Source organism: Glycine soja, chromosome 16, assembly GCF_004193775.1.
Source record: "Glycine soja cultivar W05 chromosome 16, ASM419377v2, whole genome shotgun sequence".
Classification (NCBI taxonomy): Eukaryota; Viridiplantae; Streptophyta; class Magnoliopsida; order Fabales; family Fabaceae; genus Glycine; species Glycine soja.
Window position 1 is genome coordinate 11506859 of NC_041017.1, and position 12071 is coordinate 11518929.

General features: G+C 33.3%; 1 protein-coding gene across 1 annotated transcript; it reads right to left on the bottom strand.

Moving 5' to 3' along the window:
* Positions 1-693: 693 nt before the first annotated feature.
* On the bottom strand, positions 694-4521 carry LOC114391242 (GTP cyclohydrolase 1-like). Its single transcript, XM_028352296.1, has 2 exons — positions 3680-4521; positions 694-2277 (listed from the first exon to the last, which is right to left on the bottom strand). Exons 1-2 carry the CDS (start codon positions 3891-3893, stop codon positions 1076-1078), a joined length of 1416 nt encoding a protein of 471 aa, XP_028208097.1. The 5' UTR covers positions 3894-4521; the 3' UTR covers positions 694-1075.
* Between the last annotated feature and the right edge of the window lie 7550 nt (positions 4522-12071).

The following is a 12071-nucleotide window of genomic DNA, read 5'->3' on the forward strand; positions in this document are numbered from 1 at the left end:
CGATGATTCAATTAAATATAATTAAAATATGTTTTTCTTACTCATAAATATGAAAATATTTAAAATTTATTCCTATAAAATTTTAAATATTTTTTGTCATCATAAAATTGAAATGTATTATTTTTTGTTCGGACATAAGTTCAAGTGAATCAGAATCTATGTGATAACTTTTTCATCAGTTGTATATACAACGAATGTAAATAAGACATTTTTTATATTAATTATGCATATAACTTATGTAAAACATGATATTTTTTAAATCAATCGTACATATAACTAATGTAAAAAAGTAATCACGGGTTTAAACATCCCAACCTTTTTTTGAGTCAAAAAATAACACATTTCAACTTAGAGAGAGAAAAATGAACTGAAAATCTTATAAGAATAGATCCCAAACATTTTCATATTTATATGGACAAAAAATATATTTTAACCCTTAAAGATAGAGTCAAGGGAGAATGCTACTTTAAAAAGAAACTAATAAAGAGAAAACATATTCTATGAATTAGGAGATCTAAGAATCTCCGATTAGTGAAAGCTACCTACCTAGTTTTGCTGAAGCTATGCCAGTATAGCACGGTGCTCTTTTTTAGTCTTTGAATTCGCTGAACACTTCCAATAACTCACCACACCGATTTCACAGCTTGACTTTCTTTCTTCGTAGCTTTGAGCATTATCTTTCTTGTCTTACTCTTTTTTAAAAGAAATTGTATCACTCAATTTCCGTGGCAGTAAAGCATTTACATACACAAATTATGAAAATGAGTAACCATTGTAATCTGCCAGCATGTAAATCTGGACAAATGATACATACAATGTAATCACATAAAAGAAAAGGAAGACGAAATATGAAGATCTAGCTATCAATCTTGAGACAATATATGAGGGTAAGCCTGTGCCACCAGAACAAAATCACAGTGATTTTGAAATGTAGTGAAATTATTATTCGATGGAATGAAAGGATGTCTTCTGAATTTATCAGTGTCTAGGCTGCTGCACTGCTGGTAGCAAAACCTTGAAAAAATGTCAAGAATGGAGTAACAACTAAATCATTTCAAGTGAGCACCAACAGGAACTATTGCCCCCCAGAAGTTGTAGCACTTGCAACACACTGCAAGAATGCATCCCTTGCAGCGAGGTCAGTGGAAAAGCGACCTAATACAGCAATGGTAGCTGTACTACTTCCAAACTTCTCAATTCCTCTAGAAATCATACATGTGTGACTTGCCTCTACAACTACTATTACATGTCCACCTAATAATAGTGGTGCAATGGTTTCTGCTATTTGCCTTGTAAGCCTTTCCTGAACCTGGAGTTTGAAACCATAAAAATGTACTACAGACTGTAAAAGGGATTTTCCAATGGGATTAGATCCTTCTGAAAGGAAGTATCCTATGTGAACAACACCATGAAATGGAAGTATATGATGCTCACATTGTGACCAAAATGGCAAGTTCAACTCAGAATGTATTTGTCTGTCATTGAAGTTAACCTCCCTATCGAGGTTTAAAGTATCTATTCCATCACAAAGGGAACGATTCAGCTTCACATCCATGTCAATGCTTTGGAAGTTCAATAGCCATTTCACAAATCGACTAGGCGTCCCTGCAAGCTCCTTCCTTAATGAATCTTCTCCCAGAGAATCAAGGATTGAAGATACTGCAGTCACCATTGCGGGATTGACTGGTACAATTTTGGAGGAAACTTTAGCAGAAAGAGCAGTCAAAGATGGACACCAGCATTGGTCAGATGATCCTCTCAAATGAATGTTTTCTATTTTGATACCTCTAAATCTTAGAAGGCAAAAGAAATCAGACCATGCATCTTCACTTTTGTTTTCAAAAATCCCAGAACCTGACAAAACAAGTGTCTTCACCCACACTTGTTGGTTCGATTCAAGAAAGATTGATTCTATGTCTGGAAAGGGGATGTGTGTACACTGAAGTACAATAGCTACACCTGCTGGCAATATTTCTTGATGCAATGCTGAACAAACCTCATCTGCAAGACGCTGAGGCTCCTGGAGTCGTTTAGCAAATACATCAACCACTCGAGAGAGTTTGCTTAAACCCACAACTCTTTGGCCAGAAGGGACATAGCCCACATGACACTTGAATTGGAATGGTAGCAAGCAAGACTCACAATAGGAATAAAGGTCAAGATCTCGGACAACCACAAGTCCACCTGTGCCGCCTGCATGACCAATTCTATTGTTTTCTAGACCGGCTTCAGGGAATAAAGCACCTTCAACAATGTCCTTCACTTTTTGTCTGTACCCTGGAAAAATATCAATTCGCTCAAAGATTAGTAATCATATTATGCAAGAAAATATGACAATTTTAAAATTTAATTTTACAGTGTCAAATTGAAAATTTTGTGAACAGAAAATATGGAAATCAAACACTTAAGGCAAGAAACAAAAAAAATAGAGGAAGAGGAATAATGTTTAATGTAATCATGAACTAATTAAGCAGGTAGATAACAAAAAACAAAGTAATCACTATATCTATTCTTATTTTAACAATAGCATGTATATAATCTCAAAGGTTAAGAGTCACTGCAGTAACTTGCAACAAACTGGATAGTTAAGGAATAGATAATAATTCACTGGTGCTTATAAATTTCAGATAAAAAAGAAAACTGGACCCAAAACTCCTCTCTCTATGAAGCATGCAACATTCACAAAATCAACAGTTTACTATAAGCCTCCCAACATCAACAGCACCAGGAGAATGAAAAAGTACACAAAAGGGACAAGCATAAAGTCTATCTAGCAATTTGTTAGAAAGCCACCTTAGTTGCAGTCTCCCCTACCTAGGCCGCAGTATCTCAAAAAGGACTAGCTATAGAGGGGCTGACCAAAAAGGTTGAATGAAACATCATAAGTAAGGAGCCACCCAGACATTGGCTCTTAGCGGGTTGAGAACCCAAATTGACTAGAGATAGGCCAAAGTAGTGCTTAAACAGGATCTGATTAAGGCTCTAAGCCCAAATTCTAAGGCAATTGCCTAAACAGGATTGAACTACCATTTTGATCATAAATTATTTTTCTCAAAACAAAAAGACAAGGCAGAAACAAGGAAAAGTAATCCATGCACAACTTCACATCCAGATTTAGATACTAGACCAGACATTCTATTCCTTACTAAAGACCAAACATCAAGGATAAAATAGTATACCACCCATCACCATTCCCCATCTAAATCTAAACAAGGTACATATAAACAAATCTACACTAATGATAATGATAATGCAACTAACCACTCGATACAAACCTTTCCCTTTTCAAAAATATAGCAATCACTAAGATGTTATGTTGTCAACAAATAACAACCTTTGTAGAACATAACTCATCAACGAGACTAACCTGATTGGCATCAATCAAATCAAACTCACTTAAACCCTTTATCTGACTAAAGTAAGGCTCTGCTTGAATAAATTTCCTCATAAACACGAGAAAAAGAAAAAAATTAACTGAGTTGTTCATCAATTTACGCACTTAACTCTTGTAGAAATTCACTCATCTAACTTTTCCAAAGTGCATAATTTGATTTTAGGGAGAAGCTCAATTCATTTTAGCTTCCTATTTTCTTCTCCTATAAGTACTTACAAATAAATTTATTCAAACATGGCCTAAATAAAAACCTTTAGCGCAAAAGATTGATATAGACATGGTCACCTCTGGTTCCTTCACGAAGGGCCTTGGCAACACGAAGTGGTGTCTTCCTAAGACCTTCCCTGTTGATATCTTCCCCAAGCGCAAGCAAAAGAACCTTCACAGCATCCTCAATTGCACCAATATCTGTCTTTGCCTCTTTCTCAGAACCCTCTTCACTACACCCAACACTCACAACATTTTCAAGCTCCCCATTCGCCTCATCGAAACAGTCCATTGAAAGATCACAAATCCCACAACAAAACTATGTCAATCCCCAACACCCCAAAAGGCCAAAAACCCAACAACTGATACCAAAAAAACCTATAAAGAAAATAAGTAAAATAAAAAAAAAATAATAAAAAACACAACTTGCAAAACTATGATTGGCCAAGAAATGCACAAGTGCCCAACTTTTTAATACCGACCCAATTAGAGACTCAAACCAAACAAAGGGTCGAAGGGAAAACCCACAAAAATGAATCCAGCAGCTTCAGAACAAGACCAGAATCAGAGAAAACATGCAAATCACAAACCAAATTCTAAAGGGTGTCACAGATCTCGGTCTCAGGAAAAGGGTGGGGATGAAGAACAGACAAGCAGAGAGGAAAAAAGTAAAAGAGAAAAGTGGATTTGTTCTGAGGTTAATTACTGATGTTAGAATGTGTGTAATCTAATCAGAATTCAGAAGGCAAAGGTGGACCCACCAACCAACCAAGGTGAAAGATAGAGAGGGAATGGAAGTTGGTGTCTGTTTTTCAGAAACGGATGTGTCGTGTGTGTTCCCTGGTGTGATATATAGAGTACTAGAGGGAGACGGTGCAAAGAAAAAAAAAAAAAGAGAGAGAGAGATGATGGTTATTCGCCGGGGTTGGTGACTAATATTAAGAGTATTCATAAATCGTTCTAGTTTAATATGAACCAAAAAAATTGATCAAAAATAGAATTCTGAATAAATTAAAAATTGAACTGATAAAAAAATTTATTAAATCGGATCGGATCGAATTATATTTAATTTTGGAAACCGATTCAAACTGAATTTAAACACACATAGAATTCTGAATAAATTAAAAATTGAACTGATAAAAAAATTTATTAAATCGGATCACGCACGCACGCACGCACGCACGCACGCACACACACACACATATATATATTCATTTTTATTCTTATTTCTTATATATTTATAAAATTATCATAGTAAATATTCTATTATTAGTTATACAATGACATACAAATAAAAATATTTGATATTTTAATTTTTTTTATATTTATTATATATCTTATCTTTTATTTAGTATTTTCTAAAAAAAAGTTAAAAGTAAGATTAAAACTGAAAATCCATCTAATCCAAACCGCTTTAAATTGGATAAGATCCAATTGTATTAAAAGTGTAAACTAAACTGATGGGTGTGAATGTATGAATACATAATTTTGATGATGTCAAAGAATAATCAAACAAGGTTGCGATCAAGATTACTTCAACAAACATTCAAAGGTTAAGCATTGCTTCAAGATTAATACGAGGTTGTTTCAACAAACAAGCACTGCTTCAAGATTAATTCAAGATCAAGCTTTGCTTTGCCTCAAAACAAAGTATTTCCAAGACATCCAAGGCTATGGTAATCGATTACCAAGCAGTGTAATCGATTACCAGAAGACAATTTTGAAAAAAACATCTTTTAGAAGGGTTTTGAAATTTGAATTTAAAAGATGTAATCGATTACCATTGATGTGTAATCGATTACCAGCAACGGAACTCTTGAAATTCAATTTATAAAGTCATGACCCTTCAAGATATAACTATGTAATCGATTACCAAAAACCTGTAATCGATTACCAGTGAAGAATTTCATAAAAAGCTTTTTGAAAAAACACATCTCTTCAAACCATTTTGAAAAGGCACGAACCGCCAATATATATGTGTGTTTGACTTCGAAAAGAAAGAAAGAGATATTCTAAGAAAACTTCATTGTCAAATGTTCTCTCAACAACTCTTGGGCAAGTCCTTGCAGATCTATTGAGAGTTCATCCAGGAACTTCAATTTGTATCATCCACTCTAAAGGAGAGAAATCTTTCTGTTTATCTCAGAAAGTCAATTGTAATCAAGAGACTGATTGTCTCTTGAATTGTGAGTTTCCTAAACACAAGGGAAAGGGATTCCTTGGGTGTTCAAAGGTTGTAAAAATGATTTTTACAAAGTTAGTGAAAATCTCAAGTGGGTTGCTTGAGGACTGGACATAGGCACGGGAAGTGGCCGAACTAATATAAATTGAGTTTGCATTTCTCTCTTCCCTTATCTCATTTATGTTATTACAATCAATTTTGTCTTGCATGTGTAAAAGACATTATTAAATTGAGTGTTGCTTCTTCTTCTGCATTCTAAGTCTATCATTTAGACGAGGGTTAAAATTTTGTTAGTGGAAAATTTTGAAACTTAATTCACCGCCTTCTTAAGTTATTGAGGCCACATGTTCAACAATTGGATGATAAATTAATAAAATTGGAATAATTAGATCAGATGATTTTCTCTCTTAAAAAATCATCCCGTCCAATCCATGAACACCCCTGACTAATAGACCTCAATAATTATAATTAATTATTTAATTATATTATGACAAAAGATTACAAAAAAAGTAGGAGGAAAAAGAGAGGAAAAAAGTATATGCAAGAGTTTCTTTTTAAAAAATAATAAAATAACAAAAAAATAAAGTAAATAATAGGCTTAGAGTACCCTAGTTATAAGTAGAGATCATTTTTTTACGACTCCCTCCCAAATTCATTCTCCTTTTTTTCCTCTCTCAAAACTCTCTTTTTCTAGCATACACCCAAACTTATCTTAGTAAAATTATGATCTCAGACTCGTTAACTGTTGGACTGTCCTGAAATTTGGACACCACCTTTGGAACTCATTTCTGTACATTCTCACCATTAGGGATTTTGAAATAATGTTTGTAGAGAGATAAATATCACTTGCATGAAGACAGTGAAATTGAGGTTTCAATCCATTCTCCTTCCCTCTAACGCTTAGAAATCCTAGTAGAGCAACTAGAGGAAAAAGTTGAGAAATCTTAGGAAACTGCTAGATACACTCTTATCATTGCCGGACTACACACGTGAGCCCGCTTAGAGGTAACGGATGACTTACTCACCTTGGGAATTATAATGAACATGTGTAGGGATCCTTAAAGGATTAATTTTGGGTTGTTTTCTGAAATTCAATTTTTTTTGCATGCTTTTAATCGCAATTTGACTGTGTTTGATGAACCAATTGATGTTCCAATGCGAAATTGTTGTAAATTCGTATGTTCTTGTGTTGAGTGTGAACCATAGAAATTGAGTTTTTTTTTCTAATTAACATGAATTTATGAAATTAAGTAAGAAGGGATCTATCGTGAGAGGGAATGAGATATTGATTTTGTATTTTCCCCTTTTCGTGCTTCTTAAGATTTTTTTATATAGTTTGGAATTAATATTATAATTTGGAATTAGAATAGGCTAACAAAATGACATTCTCAAATATTTTTTAGTTTTAACATTTAGTATGAGTTTATATATTGTTTTATATTGTTATTCTTTAAAATTGGTCAAAGTCTATTTAACTATAAGGTTCTTCGAAATTTTTAGTGAATCCTTGGTGCAGTTTTGTTTAATTATATTTCACTTTGTAAATTCATGATTAAAATATTTGTTTTCTTAGTTATTTATATATTGTGTATGTTTAAATATGCTATACTATTTGTATATTATAAAATTATGGTTGAGATTTTGTATAAGTGGCAAGTTGAGCATGTGTTAATTTATGAGATTCACGTAAACATGTGATGGTAGATTGTAACGTTGTTAGATGTTAAAATTGTGGACATGAGATATGGTTGTGAATAAGTGTGTGGTTAATAATTGATGTGGTATTACTTGTGTTGGGAGTTGTGAATTATACAATAACCTGATTGGTGTTTGTTAGAGATAAGGGAAGCAGCAACTTGTATTGGTTGTTAACTTGATTGTTGCATCTTAGTACATTTTATATTTGTTTTTGCATTGTGCATCATAATAGTGTGAGTGAAGAAAATTTTCTAAGTTAGAAAAATTTCTCCAGAGGCAAAACTTTTTGTTTTAATCAATTACAGAGTTGTCGTAATCGATTACAACAAGTTTTCTGAAGCTTAAAGAGTTATGTCTTGTATTGATTTAATCGATTATAGTAGTATTTTAATCGATTACACTATTCTTTGAGACAATGGTTTCTTTTTCAAGAGTCTCAACTTTTATCGATTACCAAGTGGATTAATCGATTACTTCTCTCTCGTTCAAGTGTTTAGAGGTGAACAAGAACTCTTTAATCGATTACTTAGGTCATCTAATTGATTACATTATTCTTGAGTTGTTTTCCAAATGTTGGATCAGATGTTGGATGAACACTTTAATCGATTAATTGGATAATCTAATCGATTACTTCATTGAAATAATCGATTACATACGGTTATGCTTGTTTTCTCTTTTGTAGAAGCAAAGCTTCATGGTGATTCAAAGGTGATTCAAAGGTGTTTTTATGATAACAATGATGATAACAAAAGATGATGACAAAGGTGATGACAAAAAGCTCAAAGATCAATCAAAGAACAACTCAAGTGAATCAAGAACAATTCAAGAGTTCAAGATAAGAATCAAGAAGAATTCAAGACTCAAGAAGAAAGTTTAGAGTCAAGAATCAAGATTCAAGGTTCAAGATCTCAAGAATCAAGATCAAGATTCAAGAATCAAGAGAAGGCTTAATCAAGATAAGTATGAAATTTTTTTCTCAAAAATTGAGTAGCACATGATTTTTCTCAAAACATGTTTACCAAAGAGTTTTTACTCTCTGGTAATCGATTACCAGATTGTTGTAATCGATTACCAGTAGTAAAATTGTTTTGAAAAAGTTTTCAAATTGAATTTACAACGTTCCAATTAATTTCAAAAAGCTATAATCGATTACAATGTTTTGGTAATCGATTACCAGTGCCTTTGAACGTTGAAATTCAAATTCAAATGTGAAGAGTTACATCCTTTCACATAAAAGCTTTGTGTAATCGATTACACTTATTTGGTAATCGATTACCAGTGATTGTTTCTGAATAAATCAAAAGATGTAACTCTTCAAAAAGGTTTTGACTTTTTCAAATTGGCTTTAAGGTTTTCTAAAAGTTATAACTCTTCTAAATGGTCTTCTTGACCAGACACGAAGAATCTATAAAAGCAAGGCTTTGTTTTGCAAATAATGAATTCATTCAATCTTGAATACTTTTTCAATCAATCTCTTACAATCCTTTACAAGCCTTGAATCTCTTTGAACTTCTTCTTCTTCTTTGTACCAAAAGCTTTCTGAAGTTTTCTGGTTTTTCAAACCTTGAAAACTTGTGTTATTCATCTTTTCATTCTCTTCTCCCTTTGCCAAAAAGAATTCGCCAAGGACTAACTGCCTGAATTCTTTTTGTGTCTCTCTTCTCCCTTTTTCAAAAGAACAAAGGACTAACCGCATGAATTCTTTTGTGTCTCCCTTCTCCCTTGTCAAAGAATTCAAAATGACACAGTCTGCGAATTCTTTTGATTCTTCCCATTTCCTAATACAAAAGTGTTCAAAGGACTAACCGCCTAAGAATTCTTTTGTATCCCCATTCACAAAGTATCAAAGGTTTACAGCCTGAGATCTTTGTCTCAACACATTGGAGGGTACATCCTTTGTGGTACAAGTAGAGGGTACATCTACTTGGGTTTGACTGAGAACAAGAGAGGGTACATCTCTTATGGATCAGTTCTAGTGGAGGGTACATCCACTAGGGTTTCAAAGAGAACAAGGGAGGGTACATACCTTGTGGATCTTTGCTTGTAAAAGGATTTTTACAAGGTTGAAAGAAATCTCAAGGACCGCAGGTCGCTTAGGGACTGGATGTAGGCACGGGTTGTTGCCGAACCAGTATAAAAACTCTTGTGTGTTTGTTTCCTTCTTCCCTACTCTTTTACTTTCCGCTGTGCATTTAATTTCCACTTTTACTTTCTGTTAAGTTTCTCTTCTACTCCTCATTCTCTTAACAATTTAGTAAAAGCCTTAGAAGAGTAATTTTTTAATTAGTAAAGGTTTAGGAATAATTAATTCAACCCCCCTTCTTAATTATTCTGAGGCCACTCGATCCAATACTAAACAATCTGAAAATCAAGAGATAATTGGAGAATACTCAATATATCTCTAAAATTACTTCTTAGCCTTAGAATGACGAAGATTTCATGTTGTCATTAGTGAACAAGAAAAGAGAATAAAAAAGCTTTATAGTAACTCACACCTTCTTAATCTTTTGATTTGGAAGATCTTTTCTTGAAAGTGAGTTGTGTCTTTCGAGTAGAAGAAGATCAACTTCTCAATCCAGTAAGGTTTTTGTGGAAAGATTGGTCATGTTGTATCTCTCCTACTTGGTTTATTCATGTGTATGGTTTTTACACGGTCTTGTGTTTATGCGTGAATTGCTTACAGCATGCTAGAATAGGGTTTTCTAGTTTGGGCTAAGAGTAGGGTTCTCTTAGGCTTATATTCACAGAGGGTCCTAGTGTTGCATGCCTTAATCTCTTTTTTAGGGGAAGGAATTGTAGATTGATTGTGATTGCTTGTAAGAATTCTTGATGCATAGTGGAAATCTAATTCAGGTTGTGGATTACATAACTAGATTAGCTTCTCTAGAAATAGAGAATGAACCATTATAAAAGATTGTGTCTTTTTCTCTCGTTCATATCTTTCTCTCATTCAAGGTTTAATCAACTCATTCAAGTTTTAATCGAGTTTTTAAAGACACAAGTTGTATGAATGTGAAAGAAAGGAAGGTAATGAAGGGTCATGTGTAAGGAAGGATTGGTTAAGTATTAGTTAAGTTCGATTCATATTTGTTTTGTGGTACGATCCGCATAGAAAAGCTTTTTTTGGTGCAACTATGTTTTTAAAAGTATATTTTGTTTGAAAACCTATTCACCCCCTTCTTGGTTTATTGAGTTCCATCATCTTTTTTCAATTGGTATCAGAGCTAAGTCTTGAATGATAGTCAATATCACAGTTTTTTTAACAAGATGGGCTCAAAACAAATCACTTTCAAATAGGGTGAACATTTTTCTTTTTGGCAAAAGAGAATGGACATCTTTATTCAATCAAATGATCTCGGTGCATGGAATGTCATCATTAAGGGTCCTTTCATTCCTACTAAAGAAGTGAATGATGAATTAATAAGTGGGATGAAATGAGAGATAATGAGAAAAGAAAAGTGCAAGATGATCAAAAAGTGAAAAATATTATAACTTCTAGTTTATCTTCTAATAAATTCTTTCATACTACAAGGTGTAAAAGTGCAAAAGAAATTTAGAATATGCTTGAAGTCACTCATGAAGACACAAAGGATGTGAGAAGAGAAAGAAAACACATTCTTGTATCCAAATATAAACCATTTCAGAACTTCAAACAAGATTCACTCACATTATGAACCATCTCCTTGGTCTATGAAAAATGTTTGAAGATGAAGAGTTGAACATCAATATCTCAAATTGTCTCACAAGAACTTGGGAACCAAAGATTACAACAATCAAGGAATCTAAGAATCTAGCCTATGAACATGAACTGACTCAACAATCTTATGCAGAAGAAACAAAAAAGAAAAGGAAAGGAATATCACTAAAAGTCAACTCCTCAAGAGAAGAATATCAAGATAGTTCCAACAGTGAGGAAGATGTTGAAAACTTCAACTTGATTGTAAGAAAATTTGGAAAATTTCTCAGGAAATCAAAGGACAAAAAATTCTCCAAATCCTCCAAGAAGGTTGACAACAACAACAACTACACATGTTTTGAATGTGGTAAGCAAGGCCACATTAAATCTGAGTGTCCTATCTACCTTAGAAAACATGGTGGTGAAAAAAAGGGAAGAAAGAAAGAAAACAAAAGAAAGCCTATATAGCATGGGAAGAAAGTGCATCAACAACTTCTAACTCTTCAAGTGATGAAGAATTTTCTAACGTGTGCTTAATGGAAAAATCCATAAATGATCCGTCAACAAGTGGAGAAATTGAGGTAAATTCTGATTTGAAGAACTTTTAGAAGCATTTAATGAGATCCATGAGAAAGCTCAAAGGCTTTTTGTGTTAAACAAAAAGTTGAAAAGTGAACTGAAATTGCATGTCAATAAATTGACTTCAACACAATAAGAGTTGAACAAACTGAAGCCAGAAAATGAAAAGCTTGTTTCAAAATGTAAAGCCACTACTTGTGATGATACCTGTACTTCCTTCAACATGGATGATTAAAATTTTTTGCAAAAAAATTTAGAAAATTTCAAAAAGGATCACCATGCTGAATGTATGAAATTGCAAACTGAGCTTTCCTACCTTAAAGATTTGTTTGGAA